Source organism: Seriola aureovittata, chromosome 15 (genome assembly GCF_021018895.1).
Source record: "Seriola aureovittata isolate HTS-2021-v1 ecotype China chromosome 15, ASM2101889v1, whole genome shotgun sequence".
Taxonomy (NCBI): Eukaryota; Metazoa; Chordata; class Actinopteri; order Carangiformes; family Carangidae; genus Seriola; species Seriola aureovittata.
In genome coordinates this window covers 705,780-726,895 of record NC_079378.1, presented here as the reverse complement: position 1 = coordinate 726,895, position 21,116 = coordinate 705,780, and the positions used below count along the sequence as shown (strand labels likewise).

Here is a 21,116-nt window from a genome sequence, read left to right as displayed (position 1 = left end):
CCAGGTTTTAAACTGTATATGAAGGGTCATTAAATGCCTCATTCATGTCTAATGTAACATTTACTCTGTAACAAACTCCGGTTTCTGATACTCAAGTAGTTAATTAACAAAATTAATCTGCAACTATTTTAATGTTTTAACTTGTTTTTCATGGTTTCATCTTCAGTTATTTTAACCAAAATGTATTAGTTATGTTGAAGTTTGGACTTTAGTTATAACAGAACATTGAACTCTGGGTAATTAATTACACAAGCAATTAATAGAGAAAATGATCAGCAGATTAATCCATAATGAGAATGAATAATAAGTGAGTGAACTGTGATGCGTTCACTGGTGTCAGTGTGTGTAATACCCTTGTTTTTTTCTGACTTTAAATCTTTATTCGCAGACGTCAGACATTTCACACCAGGTGAGACACACCTTCCCTTCAGGGAACTCCTAACTTAAATTACAACAATAAAATAAAACTATTGAAATGATTGTAAAACAAAAATAACATAAAACTTCAAATATCAGATGTTTGTTCTAAAGAATCACTTCTACAGAGCGTGATGCATTCACTTGTTTTTCTTTTGTTATAATTTTGAAAGTATTTTTTCTTTAAATCCTGTTTTTTTTTCCTCCAGTGAATGCATCACGCTTCTGAGCATTTCACCCACATCAAAGTAAAAACATGTTCAGACACAGTGAGTGAATTTAACAGAACAGTTGCTGTGAACTCTGGAGCTTCTGGTTCTTTATCTTCTGTTGCTGCTTTAAACCTGGATGTTGACTGAACCGTGTCCCGGTCTCTGATCCGGATCCTTCACCTCCACAGCCGGTAGACTCCCAGCGCGATGGCAAGGCAGGAGAACACTGTCGCTGAGGAGGAGCACAGGAAACACTTATTACTGAGCACATGCGTGGGGGGTGGGGGGCGGAGCGAGGGGCAGAGGGCGGGGCTCAGTCACCTGCCAGGTAGCGGACGGTCTCTAGTTTGAGGGACTCCAGGACGGTTTTGAGCGACGCCACCTGCAGGTCGATCTTCTTGTTGATCTCCATGTTGTCGTTTTCCAGGTCAGCTTTCTGAGACACACGTCAGCCAACCAGGTGTAGTTAGTCACAGTTGACCAGGTGTAGTTAGTCACAGCCAACCAGCCAACCAGGTGTAGTTAGTCACAGTTGACCAGGTGTAGTTAGTCACAGCCAACCAGCCAACCAGGTGTAGTTAGTCACAGTTGACCAGGTGTAGTTAGTCACAGTTGACCAGGTGTAGTTAGTCACAGTCGACCAGGTGTAGTTAGTCACAGCCAACCAGCCAACCAGGTGTAGTTAGTCACATTCGACCAGGTGCAGTTAGTCACAGCCAACCAGTTGACCAGGTGTAGTTAGTCACAGTCGACCAGGTGTAGTTAGTCACATTCGACCAGGTGTAGTTAGTCACAACCAACCAGCCAACCAGGTGTAGTTAGTCACAGTTGACCAGGTGTAGTTAGTCACAGTCGACCAGGTGTAGTTAGTCACAGTCGACCAGGTGTAGTTAGTCACAGCCAACCAGCCAACCAGGTGTAGTTCGTCACAGTCGACCAGGTGTAGTTAGTCACAATCGACCAGGTGCAGTTAGTCACAGCCAACCAGATGACCAGGTGTAGTTCGTCACAGTCGACCAGGTGTGGTTAGTCACAGTCGACCAGCCAACCAGGTGTAGTTCGTCACAGTCGACCAGGTGTGGTTAGTCACAGTCGACCAGGTGTAGTTAGTCACAGTCGACCAGGTGTAGTTAGTCACAGTCGACCAGGTGTAGTTGGTCACAGTCAACCAGTCGACCAGGTGTAGTTAGTCACAGTCGACCAGGTGTAGTTAGTCACAGTCGACCAGGTGTAGTTAGTCACAGGTATATGATGTTGTTATGGAGATGTGATGCAGCTTGTTCACCTTGTGATGGAACTCTGAGGTCGCCTCCATCAGCTTCTTCTCCTGTTCAGTGAACTGACAGAAACACACGCACACAACTGTGATGCATTCACTGACCGATGAACATGTTGAAGAGACTGAGCTGTGATGCGTTCACTGACTGATGAACGTGTTGAAGAGACTGAGCTGTGATGCGTTCACTGACTGGTGTCCTGACTCACCATGTCGGAGATCCTGCTGCTCTCCAGGTTGATGTCTAGTTTAGTTTCAGCTCGGACTTTCTGGCTCTCCTCCTGAACAGAAACACATTGATAAAACATCGGTTTCTACATCAGAGGAGTTGAACGGACTCCGACAGTTTCTCACCTTCAGTCTGTTTTGTAGCTGCTCCAGCTCTCGCCTCATTTTCTGTCGGAAGATAAAGAGTTAAAATAACCGGTAGAGAGGGAAACCTGTGTCTGTGAACGCACCGTTTAATCAGTTAAAACACTGTGCACAACTTTATTTAGGCTGCGTATATAGTTTAATGTTTTGCATTTTCCTGCTGTGGCTGTGTGTAAATGATGAAACTGTATTTTTTACAATATTGAGTTATTCTATAACAATAATCTGAGTGATTATCACTAAAGATTTAAACAACACGTGTCATTTTGTTCTTGTATTTTGTTGTTGTATTTTGTGTCCCGGCTGCTTTGTACTTTGTTAAATTAATACAATGAGACTTTTCTCTGAGTTTGTGCAGAAATAAACGACATAATGTGTGTGAAGAGAAGATGAAATAATGTAAATATTCAACCTGCAATGATTTCTGTGTGATGTACAGTTTGTCTTCTTGCTTTGTATGTGACACGTCTGATGTCATATTTATTATTTTTGTATAAAAACCTATTTTATAAGTTTAATGTTCAGACTGACAGCTGCTGACGTCACCTTCACTAATGAGTAAAGGAAAAACACTGATATATATATTTACTGGTACCGAGTTCTCAGACCGGAGGTTGGCGAACTCGCTCTTCTCCAGGATCACCATGTCCTTCCTGATGGAGTCCAGGTGAGCCATGATCTGCTGCACCGCGATCTCCTGATGATGAAACACAGGTAAGCAGGTGGAGCTGCTCGCAGAGACCCCGCCCACGCAGACCCTGCCCTCCACGACCAGCTGAGACCTGCTCCTACCTGGTGGGATTTGGTCACCATGTCTTTATAGACGATGTCCATGTTCGCCGTCGCCAGAGTCACGAGAGCTGAGACGATCAGCTCCGCCTGGCGCCTCTCGAAACCTGCACGAAGTTTCAAAATAAAAGCCGTCTCTGTGGGAGGTGTGATGGGAGTTTTTCACTTTGTTTTTCTTTTTGTCGTATCCTCACCGCTGCTCTCCAGCTCAGTCACCATGGTGTGGGAGTCAAAGGTGAGTTTCCTCTGCTCCAGAGGCGTCAGTTCCACTTTCCTCAGGTCAAAGGTCACCACAGGTGAAGTCACATGGAAATCTGAGACACACACACACACACACACACACACACTAAAGCACTGAACTGTGATGTGACTGGTGTATGCTTAGGTGACTGGACTATGATGCGTTCACTGTCTGATGTATGTGCTAAGGAGACTGCACTGTGATGCATTCACTGACTGATGTATGTGCTTGTCTGTTTTGGGGCATATTTACAACCTTAAAGGAACAGTTTGATAACTCACTATAAATATGAAGCTGCTCTCTTTGCTCTTCAATAGTGAAAGACACGTGTGTGACTGTGTATGATGTATGACGATCATCAAGTTTATTAATTAATTGATTGTTTTTTTTTAATTCAGAAAATAGTGAAAAACGTTGTCACATTTACCCAGAATGCAAAGTGACGCCTTCACAGTGTCTGTTCTGTCTGACCAACACTCAAACACCAACTTTATTCAAATCACTAACAAGTGTCACACTTTAAAAGGTGGAACCAGGAAATGAAAACCACTGATTCACTGGGTCAGTCTGTGACGTCATCATGACTGATTAAATTCGTGTTACTGTGTTTTATTCTGAAGGGATCAGTGTGGACATTTACGTCTGTAGACCAGGTCCAGTCTCCGGAACTGGTCTGGTTTCTGACCCACTCCACAGGTTGTCCTCAGCTCTGAATCAGGACCTCTCACTGCGACCGGAACTTTCCCTCCTCAGAAACTAAACCAGGACTCACCTCTCCAGGTTCCGGTTCCGACCCGCCGCAGGTGACAACACCGCCGCAGCACGTTCATCCCGGAAGCTGCTGTGTTTATACGTTTTAGTTAAAGTCAGTTAAAACTTCAGACTAACTTCAACTATCTGTCTTTCTGTCTTTCTGTTTTTTTCTCTCTCTCTCTCTCTCTCTCTCTCTCTCTCTCTCTCTCTCTCTCTCTGTCTCTCTCTCTCTCTCTCTCTCTCCTGCAGGCTGACCGGATAATCCGGTCGTCCCCATGCCGCCTTCAGGGACCCTCGGAATTCTCCTAGTTATGGGGTTGCCTGGAGCAGAGGACACTTCACTGTCAGGGATCGTAACTTTAGTAAAAACAAACAATAAAAAAAAAACGTTAATAAAAATACCAAGAAGACAAAAACGTTGAAGTAATCTTTTTCTAAAGCGACCACAGAGCAGCGGGTTAATGTTTAAACCTGGAGATCAGCTGTGACAGTGTCCGGCACCGACGCTGTCAATAAAGTTTAGCTCACAGAGTCAACAGTCCCGGTGTCATGGCGGCTCCTGTGGCCGACAGCTGGAGCTGGTTTCCAGCGTTAGCTCTGGGAGTTTCTCTGCTCAAATGTCTCTTCATCAACTGCTAGTGAGTGGAAATAATCCGACGTGAGCCGGTTTCATTCAGCTTCACGACGACGTGTTGTTTTACGGATGATAGTTTAGCCTGTTAGCATCAAGCTAACGGCTACAAGCTAGAAAAGGTCGCCTTTAATTAAATATTAACGTTAATGGGGATGTTAATGTGTAGATTTTAGAGGAGTTGGTAGAAAACAAACGGTATGTAAAGTGAGGCGGGGCTGTGGTAACATTAACTTGACGTGTTATTAGCTCCCGGTCTTTGCAGCCAAACAGCCTCAAGATGGCGCCGTTTTTCAGTAGAAGTTAGTTTGCTAGCTGAGTTGTAAAGTTTTTAACACAATTTATTAATTATTAGCGCGAAACTGAGACACTTCCGACTCACGTATTTAAATCATGAGGTGGTTTTACTTTGTTTCGTGCTGTTACATCCTGTTTGAAGCTGTAGGCTAAAGAAATGTAATAAAGAAGAATGTTGTTCATAACAAACTTCACAGTAAAATCAGACAATTTAAGGATGCCTAACTTATTTTCCAATTATAAAACATAACTGAGTAGCTTAATAGTCAGTATTAGCCTCTGGAGAATTCGGCATTCATACAATCCAACAACCACCACAGTAGCCTTATATTTCCTGGTTGTATTTGTGGATTAATTATTAGACTCGACCTGATACTTTGGCCTCTGCATTGTACAGTCTTGCAGCTGTACGGCCAAACCAAACTTCTCAGGGAAATTTGACATTTAAACAAGTTCTCACACTTTTCAGACTCAGAATATGTCAATAACTACTGTTACATTTGGCATTAATATAATTAACGGAGAAACCACAGAGCCTTTAAGAGAACACCTATTTGATCTAGATAATTAGTGAACTGTTGTGTCTGTCAGTCATTCCACAGACTTTGAGGTGCACAGGAACTGGTTGGCCATCACACACAGTCTGCCGGTGTCCAGGTGGTACTATGAGGTCAGTATGGGGGCGGAGTTTCTCTGTCAAAGGTCTTTGGGATGACCTGGAACACTGAACCTATCACCAGCCAGCTCTGAGCTGCTGATGTTTGTTAGTGTTTTTTATAATCCACGTGTTTGCCGCCACTGCAGAACACGTCTGAGTGGACTCTGGACTACCCCCCGCTGTTCGCCTGGTTCGAGTTCGGCCTGTCCCACGTGGCTCAGCACTTCGACAGAAACATGCTGCTGGTGGCGAATCTGAACTACGCCAGTCCGTCCACGGTGCTGTTCCAGAGGCTGTCGGTCATCTTCACCGACCTGGTTTTCATCTATGCTGCCAGAGAGTGAGTCTGATTACAGCCGTCATCTACAGCCACCACAGAGGAAGAGTGGGGTTGCAAAGATCATTCATGGGGGCAGGGGTGAGGACAGAGGTGCCCCCCATAACATATAGGTGGTGAGGTTCTAGTTGTGGGTACAGACCCTGGGCCCCTGGAATTTCTTTCAGTCATTCAGGCTTTTAGTTCTGGTGCCACTGATGACCCGTGTCACGCTGTATTTAAAGGACAGTGAACTGTTTTCTCAGTCACATTAAAAGACAAGAAGAGGCTGAAACTTTGAATCTAAGTTTTACTAAGGAACTTGCTCCTGATTGGCTCTGTCCTCGTCCAGGTGCTGCCGGTGTGTTCAGGAGCAGAAAAGCTCTCGGGACGTCCTGAACCGGCCGTCCTTCGTCCTGGCTGTCCTGCTGCTCTGGAACTTCGGCCTCCTCATCGTGGACCGTATCCTTCCCACGAGCTGGACTCTGACAGGACGAGACGTCAGAGAGTCAGAGTCTGAGCGACTCCAGGTTTCCACCATCGAGATGCTTCTTGTGTCACAAGTTTTATGATTTAGCTCCAGAGTCTTTTCTCTCTGAGTGGGGCCCATCTGCATCATCTGACCTGTTTTTTAAAGGATCTCTTCTCCATTTTAAAACGATCATTTTCTGTTATAAAAAGATCAACACTTACAGGATTGTCTCAGGACATTTTCAGTGAAGAGTTTTACATGTAGTAGATGGAGAAATAAAGTCAAACTAAAATTCTTTAATTTTCCATCACAACCTTCAGTGTGTGTGTGTGTGTGTGTGTGTGTGTGTGTGTGTGTGTGTGTGTGTGTGTGTGTGTGTGTGTGTGTGTGTGTGTGTGTGTCTTCATCATAATGACCATGATGAACCTTCTTTAACATGACTCCTCAGACATTCATTTTCAGTATAACGGTTTCCTGTTTGGTTTCCTGTTGCTGTCGGTGGCGAAACACCTGCAGGTTTCACCCTCAGACTTTTTGTCTTTATAAATAAAGTTGATGTTGTTTGATCTTTGATTTAATACTGTCACTGTGAAGGAGCTGTAGAAACGTTGTTGTTTGTGTGACAGTGTCAGCACCTGCAAGGGGCGCTGCTGTTCTCCGTCCTGCTCAACCTGAAGCACATCTACCTGTATGTGGCTCCAGCGTACGGCATCTACCTGCTGAGGAGTTACTGCTTCACCCAGGACAACAAAGGTACCACACACACACACACACACACACACACACACACACACACACACACACACACACGTGTGAACTGGTCTGGACTGGTTTCTGCTGCCTGCCTTCAAAAATGTTTTCTAATCCACAAACCTCAATAAAAAGAACCCAGTTCGTATCTGTGTCTACGGCAGAACATCGCCATAGTAACAGTAACCACAGTGACTGTTTTTCAGATGGTTCAGTCAGGTGGAGGAGTTTCAGTCCGCTCCGTCTGCTGGCTCTGGGCTCCATCGTGACCTCCGCCTGCGCTCTGTCCTTCGGCCCCTTCATCGTCATGGTGAGTGTCACAAACACCTGAACGCCTGAACACTTCAACACCTGAACACCTGAACACCTCAACACCTCAACACCTCAACACTTCAACACCTCAACACCTCAACACCTGATGGCGTGTGTTTACTCCAGGGTCAACTCCCTCAGGTCGTGTCCCGTCTCTTCCCCTTTAAGAGGGGCCTCTGTCACGCCTACTGGGCCCCCAACATCTGGGCCCTCTACAACGTGCTGGACAAAAGCTTGGCGATGCTCGGTTAGACTCCGCCTCCTCATAGTGCCCGGCTGGGTATCGAACTTTAGACTGATTGATTCTGCATCGGCTAGTCGTAGTCACGTGTCGCTCTGTGTCCTCCACCTGCTCAGGTGTTCGTCTGAAGCTGCTGGAGGAGGCGGAGCTTCCCAAAGCCTCCATGACGGGCGGGCTGGTTCAGGAGTTTCAGCACTCGGTCCTCCCCTCCGTCTCTCCCTCCGTCACACTCGTCTGCACCCTGCTCTCCATCCTGGTGAGTCACGACAAACAGAGACTGAGAGGTCAAAGGTCAAAGGAAGTGTTGATGTTTTAACCTCTCTCTCTCTCCCTCTCTCTGTCTGAAGCCGGCCGTGGCGTCTGTCTGGTGGCGTCCTTGCGGCGCTCGGGGTTTCCTGCGCTGCCTGCTGCTCTGCGCTCTGGGCTCCTTTATGTTCGGCTGGCACGTCCACGAGAAGGCCGTCCTCATCGCCATCCTGCCTCTCAGGTCGGCCGCTGACATCACATGACATCACATGACATCACTGCAGCTTTAGACAAACAGATTCATCATCCAGTTTAACAACAGAACTGTCCAGATGTTTCTCATCATGATCTGTTTGATCAATAATATTATAGATTATTGAAGCATTTCCCTCAAATGTTTTCATTTTTCATGTTCTTCATGTTAGAACCTGTGTAATTAATAATGAATTCACAAGCAGAACATCAGTGTAATGTGAAGATTAATGTAAGTACAAACTGCAGCCAGCAGGGGTCGCCACAGAGCTGTCAGCTGATCCAGCTGAGCGGTTGTCATTGGAAACGGGCGTCGCTGCACAGGAACCATCATTTCATTTAAATAGAAAGATAAAAACACGTTTCCTCTCCTGATCACTTCCTCAATGTTTACCTCCAGGTGGATTTCGATTGGTCCCCAGATTCACCAGCCAATAGAACGAGGGAGGAGGTGGAGCTAGAGTAGAGTTAACTGCGGGAACATCTGGACTGATGTTCTGCCTGTTTCTCTTCCTGCAGCATCCTGGCGGTTGAGAGCAGAGAGGATGCTGGGATCTTCCTGGTTCTGAGCACCACAGGTCATTACTCCCTGTTCCCGCTGCTCTTCACCCCCGCAGGTAAACCGTCAGCTGATCAGGACCTTCACCTGTCAGTGACCTGTCTGTTTGATCCTGATGAAAAGCTAACGCTGTCGTTCTGTGTGTGACACTGAAACCACACGACTGTTTATCTGATGTGTTTTTCAGAGCTGCCAATCAAAGTGGTCCTGATGCTGCTGTTCACCATCTACTCTGTCACTGCTCTGAGGAAACTCCACAGGTAAAGATTCACCTTTACATCTGCAGGTGTTTATTTCATCAACAAACTAACTACAAACTGACTGAGCTGATGTTTCTACCTTTAAAGCTCCATGTTTCTTCTTCTGTGTTTTATTTGAAGTGTTGATCCATCAGAAGATATAAAAACCATCTCAGTGTAGTTTCACATCTCCTCTCTCAGGCTTCTCTCTGCAGCTCTAGTAACAACAGGTCGGTGAGCCAATCAGAAGAGAGGAGGCTCTGAGCCTCTCTTCTGATTGGCTGACTGTTTTCTGAGTGATCCAATAAAAATAAAGCAGATTTCAGGTAAAAACACTCAGAGAAACCAAATCCTGCAAGGTTTGGATGGTGGGTCCAGGTGGGCGGGGCTTGGTGACTGCTTTGTTGTGACATCACAAAGTTCCAGAAGTCCTGACGGCTGGTTTTAAGGCTCAGTTTCTGAATACAGGCTGTGTGCATTTCTCTGTGGACTGAGGCTTTGATACTTTCACAGTATTAATATAGAAGCTAGAGCTGATCTATAATCTATAATCACACTACACATGGACACACACCTTCACACTGGAGCAGCTTCAGAGACAGTAATGATCTTTAAAGGAACCAGAGCCACAGACAGAGGAGAGCAGCAGATGTTTCTAGTTTCTGTTTAATTTAAGGAACTGTGTGATGTTGGATTATTCAATACATTTTTAAACTTTGAAACTATTTGTCAGGATCCAAACTTCTCTGATGCTTGTCACATATTTGATGAGTTTTATTCATTTTTACAGTTCTGATAATATTATATAATATAAATATAATGATCATATTGGATTTGAATGTAAATTAAATCTGTCTTTTAGTTAAAAGTAAGAAGAGTTTGTATCAGTGAGAAAACAACAAGTTTTTATTGACATGAGAACTGAGCAGATGTTTCTGTCCAACTCTTCTTTATAAAACCAGGATCAGTTTTTGTGACTCTGTGGTTCCACATCTGTACAACATCTGCCCAAAGCTGCTTTGATTAGTCGATTAATAGATTGTTAAAGGATTTGAAAATTAATCAGAAACTATTTTGAAAATCAAAAATAAATATTTTTGAAATTTTCAGTTTCCTGTTTCTCATTGTAACAGACGGTTTAGAATAATTTTGACTTAGAATATAATCAGCCAATTAATTGGTGATGAGTGATCAATAGTTTCAGCCTGAGTCAGATGATCTGGAGAACGTGTTCTCCATCACTAATCACATTACTCTGTCCTGTCAGAGGGCAGGGCTCTCTGCTCCATCCCCTGGAGGTCGTCTACCTGCTCGGCCTTGTCGCCGTGGCGATCGCCTGCGAGATTGTCTTCCCTCTGTTGCCGTGGCAACAGAAACTGCCCTTCCTCCCCCTGCTGGCGACCTCGGTGTACTGCTCGGTGGGCGTCTGTTACTCCTTCCTGCGTCTGTACATCAGTCTGCTGAGGCGGGAGGAGAAGCCCAAGCAGCCGTGAGACGCCCCTTCCCATACCTGAGAACTCGCAGGTTAGATCCCCGACACACCCACGTCCGTCCTGCACACTGAGCCGGACGCTCGGACGCTCAGACACTGACTGCTCACGGTTCGGACCGGCCAGAGGAAACAAACACTGGCTCTGGCTTTTAGCAGATTCTTCTCCTTCTCCTCCTCTTCCTTCTCCTTCTTCTTCTTCTCCTTCTTGAACATCGAACAAACACAGACACGTCACTTCACATCCAGATGTTTCCAGCAGCTACAGCAGTTTAGGGTCAGAACATGAGCGACTGATCGGTCGTCAGGTTCAGTGTGTGTTGTTCCCAGAGCCTGAAATATGATCAATACAAGACAAACACATCGATACCCAGCTACAGCTGATTAAAGACACAGCTCCTTTTAAATTTAAGGAACCAGCTGATGATGTGAGTTTGGATTCACACACTTTTAATAAAAAGTCTGAGCAGCTGTTTCCACTGAGTCTGTGAAGACGTTTGCTTGTGTTTGGTTCGGCTGTGGATGTGACATCACACTGTGTCACAGGTGTTGGGTAAATGACATGTTATTTTCCATTAACTGCGTCGAGTTCAGGTGCTTCGCTCTCTAGTGTGAATGTAGTTGTTTGTCTCTCCACCTCTTAACCAATGCATGCTGGGATAGATGCCAGTATGGACGCTACATTACTGGAAGGATGATGGACGACTGTTTTTAAATTAAAGACCATGTGGACCAAAGCAGAGCTGAGAGACCGACGACGACGATGATGATGATGATGATGATTGTTTTTTTTATACTTTCAAATAAAAACAAAGCTGAAGTTGTCACGTTTGTGTATGTGATGATGTTCACTGTGACTAAAACCCTGAAACCTTTAGATCTCAGACTGGATCCAGGTTCCTGGACCATGAGGTGTGAGACTAGTGGGTTCAGGTTTTCTACAGTTGTTCTTCAGACAATAATAAAATAATTAAATGTTCAATAAAATAACAAACTGATCTGAAGAACAATCACAGCTAAAGGGGGACGTGGTCCGACCCAGTCAGACCTGACCACATGTTGATCTGATTCAGTGTGACGTCACGTCCTGATGATGTCATTGTCTCTGATGTCCCTTCAGAATAAAGCTCCAGAAACTGGATTAAAAACCAGCACAGACACCTGTAGTTAAGATTTTCCTTAAAAGCAGTTGCACGAAACAACCTTAAGTTTCATCCACTTCATTCACTTAAGTATTTATGGTTTTCTCCTTATCTTGGTCTTATACTTAAGAAATCACTTAAAGACAGTTACAGACCTTAGTGACCAAAGTAAGGGAAACAAACTAAAGGTACCTCTGACTTTATCTTAACTGCAACATGGCCAAGTTTAAATGAAGACAGTGAACGCATCCCAGGAAGAAGATGATGATGATGTTCCTTTCAAGACCTTTTAAGAGATTCTAAGGAGAAATTAAAGCTGAAGTGCCAGACTTCAGTAGAAAGCTGAAGGTGTTTTGTGCAGAACTTCAGAGAGAATCCTCCTGTTCCTTCAGTATCACAGTGGTTCAGAGCATCATGATACACTGCAGACAGGAAGTGATCACGGCTGATTCAGGTCTATATGTGTGTGTTTCCATCAGATCAGCAGAAACAGTCGAATTATTAATTCATGTGTCAATAAAAGATGCAGGTTGTTTAAAAACTTTATTGATAAGGCAACACAAAACATGATTGGTTAGAATGGACTGTTTTACAGGACAAATTTCAGTGTAAAAGTCTCTATTGCACAATAAGAACTGTGAGCGTTGACTGTACGACTATCAGCAGCTTTAAGGACAAAATGGCCGCCTCTCTTCTTACCATCGAGTGTGAATTCATGATCAGTTTTGACTCTACAGACATGTTCAAACATCCCCATCATCCTGCTCTTGTCTCACTCATCGTATAAAAGTAAAAAGGTTTAAAACACTCAAATCATCCAGAAGATTCCTTCAAAATAAGAGACCAGTCGCACAAACAACAACTACACTGTGAGGAACAAAATAAAACAATATTCACATGTAGCTACGAATCAAAACGTTTTCATGATGAAGTTTAAAGCGTCTATAAAGATGTGACAGAAAAAAAACAACTAAAATCCCTCAAATTAAAACGTATGACGGTTCCAGTCTCTGTGATCTGATCCAAAATCAGTGAAGAAGAACGTTTCACTAAATGTTGAACTGTTAAATGTAGTGGGAAAACTTCAAAGTACAGATTCAGGTTTTAAAGCTCCTCCAGTGTAAAGGTGTGTGTCCATGTGTAGTGTGATTATAGATTATAGATCAGCTCTAGCTTCTATATTAATACTGTGAAAGTATCAAAGCCTCAGTCCACAGAGAAATGCACACAGCCTGTATTCAGAAACTGAGCCTTAAAACCAGCCGTCAGGACTTCTGGAACTTTGTGATGTCACAACAAAGCAGTCACCAAGCCCCGCCCACCTGGACCCACCATCCAAACCTTGCAGGATTTGGTTTCTCACAACAAAGCAGCCTCTGTGGTTGGTTCACTGTCTTTAATAACAGTGGGACAGAAGAGTTGGGGCCTTTGATCAGGTCTGGACTCATTAGAGGTGAACAGGTTCAGGTTCACTCTAACCATGTAATCAGAAACTTAAATCTTCTCTGTTAGATGATAATTAGACATCTCTGCTGCCCTGGTGCCCTGGTGGCCTGGTTTAGCCTGGTTTGGCCTGGTTTGGCCTGGTTTGGCCTGGGTGACTGTGGACTGGCCTGGTGCCAGAGGAGCTGCTGGAGCAGGTTGTAGAGGATTAATGTGTCCATGAAGACACTGCTGAGGAAGCAGAGTGAATTAACTGGATGTTTTTAAACGTTATTTTCAGTTTGAATCAGTTTCTGTTTTAAAATCGTCGTTTTTCAAACCTTCACTTCTTCTTCTCTCTCTCTTCCGGCTGCTGAGTCTCTCCTTCATATTTAAACCTCTGTGCTGCTGGTGAAGCTAATCTGCTCCATTACGGCTCAGGCTGCTGAACCTGTTACAGGATTAAGAGGATCAGCAGCTTCAGAGAAAAAGACCAGGACGCACTCCCAGCATGCACTGCTTTGAGAAACACAAACTTAATTTTTCTAGAAAATGTTCGTTTCATTTTACAAACCTCTCGACACAAGCAGCCGAACAAAAACGTAGTTTGATAAAACGCTTTCTAAAATCTGCAGAATTGTGAATGAAGTCTGTGTCAAACAGGAAGTAAACAGCATCCAATCTGAGAACGTATTTGATTTCAACAGATAATTTGGAGTTTCTGTTATTTGATACTCTTGGTACCAAAACAGTTCTGAAGTTTGAGTCCAACACCTGGACGTACCTGGTGCCTTTAAAAGACCACGATCTCCACTAGATTTCAAAATAAAGTTCTTTGGTTTGACCATTTGGGAACGAAGTTATCTGTGAGGTGAAGGACAGATTCAAATATCAAAGTCTTCAGATATCTTTGTCAAATATTAGTTCCTTCTTCAACCTTATACCTGGAGGCGGGGGGGGGGCGGAGTCTGAACAGCCAATCACAGTCCATCAGGAAGTGAAACATTCCCAGCACCTGTTGTTTCCCGCTGTCTCGCTCAGACCAAAGAACAGCAGAAGACTTTAAGGGGGTGGATCAAGTCTCTTCTCTTTTGTGAAGAAGGTGAAGGTTGATTTCTTCTTCTTTTTTTTTTTTTGGGTGTGGGGTCAATCAGTCTTTGTGGTCCCGGTTCAGCTCTGGCTCTGCACTCGGCCCTCCACAATGATGATTAACACCGGCGTCAGGTCCATCAGGTTCTTCAGCATCTCCATGATGTCTTCATGGCCTTTGGCGCCCTCGATGAACTCCTCAAGGGTCATCTCACCTGAGGGGTCGAAGGTCAAAGGACAGGTGAGGGGTTATCAGGGGTGAGTTGTATGTTTATACTTTTGTATCCAGACCACTACAGCCAAGGATGGATGAACATGAACATGTGCATGAACAGTATCTATCTTGTTAGCTAGTTAGCATCCTAGGAAGCTAACAAGGCCACAGGTGTAATGCAGGTAGTTCAACAGACCTATCTGGTTTGTGGTTTGACTTTTGGTCCTGGGTGGGTCTGCTGTAGTCCAGCTGTGAGTATCAGCAGTGTCTGAACCATTAGCTTTAGCGGTCTGTCAGAAAACAGCCTGTTTATTGTTACCTTCTCCTTTCACGTCGATCCTCTCAAATATGAGTGAGACGATCTCCTCGGGGTCGATGTCCCGGTTCCGTGTGATGTCCTGGATGGCCTGCAGGGGGAGACACAGCAACAGGAGAAGACAGTGAAGACAGTATGAGCAGGATCTGCCCTTTAGCTCAGAAGAATCAGACAAGTCAAAGACTGGACGTCGGGGGTGGACGATCATTTAGCCAGAATTCAAAAGTTTTAAAAGGTTAAATGGAGAAAACTGTAAATAAAATATTATTTTTTGTTTTCCATTTCAGGATTTTAAAATTTCACTTTTCAAATTTCCATTTCACAAAATCCGTCATCATTTCAACGTCCAACGTCCTTTTACAGTTTATTGTTCTTTAACATTTAATTATGGTCCAGTTTGTCCTGAGTACTAAAACATTACATTAGTTTATTTGACCTTTTCTGCTGCAGAGGGTTTAACCCCCCCGCAGCAGACTGGACTGTGGTGCTCCTCACACTGGTTTGATGTCCACTGTAACTGGGTTAGCTTCCTGTCGGCTCACGGACTGAGCTCATTCAGCAGATTAACGCTTGTCTAATTTCAGAGCTAATCCAGCTCCAGCTCTGCTGACTCAGAGTCAGTTCACTCAGAGGAGCAGAGTCAGGAGATCAAGCTGTAGGTCAGGTTCAGGTGGAACCGGGCCCTCCTGTCCCCTGATTGGTCACCAAAGTCACAACCTCTGGTGACTGTTCACATTTCTTGTTGCAAAGTTTATTTCACTCTTTTCAAACACAGGGAGCTTCTCTCTGCAGCCGCCGGCGTCTACAGATCTGCGTGTGAGGCGTTTAGGGAACATCTGTAAACTGTAGGTACAGAAAATAACCTGGGTCACAATCTCCCCCTCTGAACTGCACCAGTCTCTGTTTGCACCAGCACAAGTACATTCTCAACCTGTGGGAAACTCCATGAAAACTTATGTTGAAAATGATGTTTGTAGAATAAGTGATATAAAGTTATGATATAAAGCAACTTTGCACTTTTACTGAAAGATCTCCAGCACTGGGATTATATTTACTGATAATATATATGTGTGTGTGTATCATCTGTAACAAATATAAAGTTATAGGAGATATTTCCATTACAAACACACTGTGATGCTTTATGTTAATGATATATAATGATGTTATAATAATGTAATGTTATTCAACATGTCACTGAACCATGTGTGTGTGGTAGAAAGATGGTGTGAGTATCCGGATACTGTGCAGACTCAAAAACTCATGTGTCTCTGCTCACATTGGTTTTTGAACAGTCTAATGTAACTCATGTCTTTTGTGTATTTTGTTTGAAGGTCGGTGAGTCCGATTATTGTGTTTACTGTATTTATTTACTGCCGTCTGCTATAAACTGCCCCTCAGGTCCCTTGAACCTCGATCAGTAACAGTAGAAAAGTTCTATATAAAGTTCAGTCCATTTATTATCATCTGAACAGATGTTGAGCAGCACGTCTTGTTAGTAGTTGTTGGGTTGTTGTTGGGTCGTTGTTGGGTTGTTGTTGTCAGTGTTGAGGTGTTTGTTGGGTTGTTGTTGGGTTGTTGTTGTCAGTGTTGAGGTGTTTGTTGGGTTGTTGTTGGGTCGTTGTTGTTGTCAGTGTTGAGGTGTTTGTTGGGTTGTTGTTGGGTCGTTGTTGTTGTCAGTGTTGAGGTGTTTGTTGGGTTGTTGTTGGGTCGTTGTTGGGTTGTTGTTGTCAGTGTTGAGGTGTTTGTTGGGTTGTTGTTGGGTCGTTGTTGTTGTCAGTGTTGAGATGTTTGTTGGGTTGTTGTTGGGTCGTTGTTGTTGTCAGTGTTGAGGTGTTTGTTGGGTTGTTGTTGGGTTGTTGTTGTTGTCAGTGTTGAGGTGTTTGTTGGGTCGTTGTTGGGTTGTTGTTGGGTTGTTGTTGTCAGTGTTGAGGTGTTTGTTGGGTTGTTGTTGGGTTGTTGTTGTTGTCAGTGTTGAGGTGTTTGTTGGGTCGTTGTTGGGTTGTTGTTGGGTTGTTGTTGTCAGTGTTGAGGTGTTTGTTGGGTTGTTGTTGGGTCGTTGTTGTTGTCAGTGTTGAGGTGTTTGTTGGGTTGTTGTTGGGTTGTTGTTGTCAGTGTTGAGGTGTTTGTTGGGTCGTTGTTGGGTTGTTGTTGGGTTGTTGTTGTCAGTGTTGAGGTGTTTGTTGGGTTGTTGTTGGGTCGTTGTTGTTGTCAGTGTTGAGGTGTTTGTTGGGTTGTTGTTGGGTTGTTGTTGTCAGTGTTGAGGTGTTTGTTGGGTCGTTGTTGGGTTGTTGTTGGGTTGTTGTTGTCAGTGTTGAGGTGTTTGTTGGGTTGTTGTTGGGTTGTTGTTGTCAGTGTTGATGTGTTTGTTGGGTTGTTGTTGGGTCGTTGTTGGGTTGTTGTTGTCAGTGTTGATGTGTTTGTTGGGTTGTTGTTGGGTCGTTGTTGGGTTGTTGTTGTCAGTGTTGAGGTGTTTGTTGTTGTTGTCAGTGTTGAGGTGTTTGTTGGGTTGTTGTTGTTGTCAGTGTTGATGTGTTTGTTGGGTTGTTGTTGGGTCGTTGTTGGTTGTTGTTGTCAGTGTTGAGGTGTTTGTTGGGTTGTTGTTGGGTCGTTGTTGGGTTGTTGTTGTCAGTGTTGAGGTGTTTGTTGGGTTGTTGTTGGGTCGTTGTTGTTGTCAGTGTTGAGGTGTTTGTTGGTTGTTGTTGGGTCGTTGTTGGGTTGTTGTTGTCAGTGTTGAGTGTTTGTTGGGTTGTTGTTGGGTTGTTGTTGTCAGTGTTGAGGTGTTTGTTGTTGTTGTTGGGTCGTTGTTGTTGTCAGTGTTGAGATGTTTGTTGGGTTGTTGTTGTTGGGTTGTTGTTGGGTTGTTGTTGGGTTGTTGTTGTCAGTGTTGAGGTGTTTGTTGGGTTGTTGTTGGGTCGTTGTTGGTTGTTGTTGTCAGTGTTGAGGTGTTTGTTGGTTGTTGTTGTTGTTGTTGTCAGTGTTGAGGTGTTTGTTGGGTTGTTGTTGGGTCGTTGTTGTTGTCAGTGTTGAGGTGTTTGTTGTTGGTTGTTGTTGGTCGTTGTTGGGTTGTTGTTGTCAGTGTTGAGGTGTTTGTTGGGTTGTTGTTGTCAGTGTTGAGGTGTTTGTTGGGTTGTTGTTGGGTCGTTGTTGTTGTCAGTGTTGAGATGTTTGTTGGGTCGTTGTTGGGTTGTTGTTGGGTTGTTGTTGGGTTGTTGTTGTCAGTGTTGAGGTGTTTGTTGGGTCGTTGTCGCCGTCAGTGTTTGTGAGGTGTGTGTGTCACGTACTGAGAAGATGGTCTCCAGCTCTTCCTTGTCGATCTTCCCGTTGCCGTCCTGGTCGAACAGTTTGAAGTACCACTTGAGTTTCTGGTTGATCTCTCCTTTCAGCAGAAGACTGATGGCAGCGATGTACTCCACAAAGTCGATGTATCCGTCCTGCAGACAGAGAGGAGGAGCCACGCTGAGGCCGAGACCACCAGGAGCCGCTGCACAAAACACCTTAACTTTTCTACTCAAGTTTCATTTCTCCTCAGCTGAGGGAGTTACTTGTGTTGCACAGAAGCTCTTAAAAGGTTTCCTTAGTTAAGGAGAAAAGTTAAGTAATTTACAGCGGTAAAATTCTCCTGTTTCTATGGGAACTGTTGATTTGCTGCCATTAGCCTGTGGGAACACAGCGACATTAAAGGAGTGCACTGAGGTCTCATCCTCCTGTTGATTAGTTCAGACAGAGGCAGAGGGACCTTTAGTTTTTTCCCTTTGGTCACTAAGGTCTTTCGTGCAACGGATTAACTGGCCTTAAGTGATTCCTTAAGTATAAGACAGGTATAAGGAGAAAACGTTAAATACTTAAGTGAGCAACCTTAAGGAGAAGACTTAAGGTGTTTCTCTGAGGGTCCTCACTGAATTCTACAAAGTTCAGGCCTGATTTAAATCTGTTGGTTAGAATTCAAGCTAGAATAAAGAGAAACATCTGGAGAGAAACATCTGTCACATCTGGTCAGTCAGTGCCGAATGTTTAATCAGATTCATGTTTTTTTTTTTTTTTTTTTACAGATTCCTGATTTCAACGATCCTTCAAACCACTCAGAGTTTGTTCTGTCCGTCGACCTGAAGGTAAAAACAGATCGTTTCTAAATCAGCTCTGATGTTAACGAACCTCCGATCAGACCTTTGACCTCTCTCACTCATTGGCAGAAAACAGCAGCAGCTCGTCACGTTCGGAGAGTCCACACTGAATCAGGTAAACCTCAGAGCGACAGCTGCTGACAACATCTGTATTTCATCACAGTCGCACACAGTTAAAACAAACTGTCAGATGAACGAAGCCAAACACTGAACCAGCGTCTGACTGTGGTTGTGTCCTCAGCAGGGACTCGTCTCTGATCAGCTGATGTCAGTTCAACAGTCTTTCAGTTCAGCCTCTGTATGGAGCCGCTGTAACATCTGGATCAGGTGCTCCAGGTGTTTCAAACAGCTGCAGGCTCTGGACCTGGATTCTTTGTGACTGTGTTCAGAGCTGAATCAGTGGATGGGTCCACTGATCACTGAGGTCCAGCTCTAACTCTGACGTCCACACTGTGTGACTGTGGCTCATTGTTCTGTACCAGCTGCCTCCATCATCATCATCATCATCATCATCATCATCATCATCATCAGATCTCTGCTGCTCGTCAGAAACACAGCATCTTCTCATGCACCTGAATACCTGAAGATTAGGGATGTAGAGAGTCCTAACATACACACAGTGAAGGTCAGAGCTGTGTCTGCGATAAAAACCACAGAAGAAGAAGAAGAAGATATTCACTGTATATGTATATTTTCTACAGGAGGATCAGACCTGACACCAACAGTCATCCAATCAGACCACAGCAACAGTCCAGGGCCGGACTGAGGCTTTGGAAACCTGGTGAGCTGCCTCAGGCCCCAGGGGCCCCCAGGAGCCGCCAGGAGCCCCCACCACAACAATTCAGTAAACCAACTTTATTTGTGTTGTGTGTATCTTGGAGACATGGGTGGAGATACGAGGTTTCACCTGACAGGGACCAAACTCAAGTCCTGTGATTGATTTACTGATTTACTTTGCTTGATAAATCTGTATCAGTATCATCAGGTCATGGATAGTAACTAAGTATGTGTGTGTGTGTGTGTGTGTGTGTGTGTGTGTGTGTGTGTGTGTGTGTGTGTGAGTGAGTGAAACGCACCCCGTCCATGTCGAAGGTGAAGAACACCTGGTCCACGTAGCTGTTGGCGTCCTCGTTCATGCCCTTCAGGCCGAGGATGGCCTTCAGCTCGAACAGCGTGATGAGGCCTGACGGAGACTCGCGCATGAACTTGTTGTACCAGTGGTGCATGTCCTCGGCCAGGATATCGTCCAGGTTCGAGCCGTGGTTCCCCATGGGTGCGGGAGTGCACCGAGGTGAAGACGGACAAAACCTCAAGAAGGAGGAAAGGACGGAGGCGGCTCCTCGGTGGATGGACGCCTGATGACAATAAAACCTTGGTAAGCGCGTCTACAGTCCTCGTCTTCGACCCTCAGAACAATTAAATATCTGTGGCGCCGGCGGTGATGCCAACAGGCTTCAGCAGCAGGAGCGTCGCACCTGCCGACACCCAGGCTGCAGTGACTCTGCAGCAGAGAGCAAACCTCAGGACTCTAACCCTCTTAGGTCCCTGAGGAAGAATCAAGGACGCTTCCAAAATAACTCCCTAATGAGATCAGGCCGGAGGCGGGAGACGCCAGAGGCCGGGCCAAGAGGCTTTACCTGCCCAGGCCAGCTGAAGGAGGCGGGCCTGGAAAGCAGGATGGTTATATAACAGACTCACCTGGGTGCCCCGGGTCAAAGGAGAGGTTCCTCCATGAGACGCCCACACAGGACGTTTCCCCTGGGGGAGGAGCCTGATGGAGCGGTAAGGACCTTCAACAGAGAGGATGAAGGTTTCAGGTAAAACAGACTGTGATGCTTCAGTGTGAAAGAGCTGAGTACAGTCACTGAACAGCTACACACACCTGTTCACACACCTGTTCACACACCTGTACACACACCTGTTCACACACCTGTACACACACCTGTTCACACACCTGCTCACACACCTGTTCACACACCAGCACACACACCTGTTCACACACCTGTTCACACACCTGCTCACACACCTGTTCACACACCTGTTCACACACCTGTACACACACCTGTTCACACGCCTGTTCACACACCTGTTCACACGCCTGCTCACACGCCTGTACACACGCCTGTTCACACGCCTGTACACACACCTGTTCACGCACCTGTACACGCACCTGTACACACACCTGTTCACACACCTGTACACACACCTGTACACACACCTGTACACACACCTGTACATGTGTGATGGTGAATCATCTGAACACAGCTGGATGAACAGCTGATGTTTTTAT

General features: G+C 44.9%; 3 protein-coding genes across 5 annotated transcripts; 1 reads left to right on the top strand and 2 right to left on the bottom strand.

Moving 5' to 3' along the window:
* Positions 1-443: 443 nt before the first annotated feature.
* Positions 444-4,284, bottom strand: ccdc90b (coiled-coil domain containing 90B). Its single transcript, XM_056397505.1, has 9 exons — positions 4,080-4,284; positions 3,261-3,380; positions 3,070-3,173; positions 2,873-2,974; positions 2,260-2,301; positions 2,115-2,186; positions 1,915-1,968; positions 951-1,065; positions 444-861 (listed from the first exon to the last, which is right to left on the bottom strand). The coding sequence occupies exons 1-9, from the start codon at positions 4,135-4,137 to the stop codon at positions 806-808; spliced, it is 723 nt and encodes a 240-aa protein (XP_056253480.1). The 5' UTR covers positions 4,138-4,284; the 3' UTR covers positions 444-805.
* On the top strand, positions 3,462-11,347 carry alg8 (ALG8 alpha-1,3-glucosyltransferase). 3 transcript variants are annotated; one of them, XM_056397447.1, is made up of 14 exons: positions 3,462-4,110; positions 4,310-4,698; positions 5,580-5,658; positions 5,793-5,986; positions 6,315-6,424; positions 6,883-6,950; positions 7,061-7,187; positions 7,391-7,494; positions 7,623-7,743; positions 7,854-7,993; positions 8,085-8,224; positions 8,755-8,852; positions 8,982-9,054; positions 10,301-11,347. In XM_056397447.1, exons 2-14 carry the CDS (start codon positions 4,610-4,612, stop codon positions 10,524-10,526), a joined length of 1,569 nt encoding a protein of 522 aa, XP_056253422.1. In that variant the 5' UTR covers positions 3,462-4,110; positions 4,310-4,609; the 3' UTR covers positions 10,527-11,347. The 3 variants fall into 3 exon arrangements, with proteins under 3 accessions (XP_056253422.1, XP_056253423.1, XP_056253424.1); XM_056397448.1 differs by having other exon boundaries at positions 3,466-4,110; positions 5,591-5,658; XM_056397449.1 differs by lacking the exon at positions 4,310-4,698 and having other exon boundaries at positions 3,466-4,110.
* Positions 11,348-14,053: 2,706 nt separating this feature from the next.
* guca1d (guanylate cyclase activator 1d) lies at positions 14,054-20,110 on the bottom strand. The gene is made up of 4 exons (XM_056397554.1): positions 19,903-20,110; positions 17,987-18,136; positions 14,709-14,796; positions 14,054-14,390 (listed from the first exon to the last, which is right to left on the bottom strand). The coding sequence occupies exons 1-4, from the start codon at positions 20,095-20,097 to the stop codon at positions 14,257-14,259; spliced, it is 567 nt and encodes a 188-aa protein (XP_056253529.1). The 5' UTR covers positions 20,098-20,110; the 3' UTR covers positions 14,054-14,256.
* Positions 20,111-21,116: the final 1,006 nt, after the last annotated feature.

Bases quoted from the DNA above. Each gene is read 5' to 3' on its own strand.
- ccdc90b (XM_056397505.1), bottom strand. From the start codon at position 4,137: ATGAACGTGCTGCGGCGGTGTTGTCACCTGCGGCGGGTCGGAACCGGA. The intron at 1,969-2,114 runs GTGAGTCAGGAC...TGTTTCTGTCAG, and splicing joins GCAGCAGGATCTCCGACATG to TTCACTGAACAGGAGAAGAA. The intron at 1,066-1,914 runs GTGAACAAGCTG...CGTGTGTCTCAG, and splicing joins CCTCAGAGTTCCATCACAAG to AAAGCTGACCTGGAAAACGA.
- alg8 (XM_056397447.1), top strand. From the start codon at position 4,610: ATGGCGGCTCCTGTGGCCGACAGCTGGAGCTGGTTTCCAGCGTTAGCT. The intron at 8,225-8,754 runs GTCGGCCGCTGA...CTCTTCCTGCAG, and splicing joins ATCGCCATCCTGCCTCTCAG to CATCCTGGCGGTTGAGAGCA. The intron at 9,055-10,300 runs GTAAAGATTCAC...CTGTCCTGTCAG, and splicing joins GCTCTGAGGAAACTCCACAG to AGGGCAGGGCTCTCTGCTCC.
- guca1d (XM_056397554.1), bottom strand. From the start codon at position 20,097: ATGGGGAACCACGGCTCGAACCTGGACGATATCCTGGCCGAGGACATG. The intron at 14,797-17,986 runs GTACGTGACACA...CTCCCCCTGCAG, and splicing joins AGCTGGAGACCATCTTCTCA to GCCATCCAGGACATCACACG. The intron at 14,391-14,708 runs GTAACAATAAAC...TCGACCCCTCAG, and splicing joins GATCGACGTGAAAGGAGAAG to GTGAGATGACCCTTGAGGAG.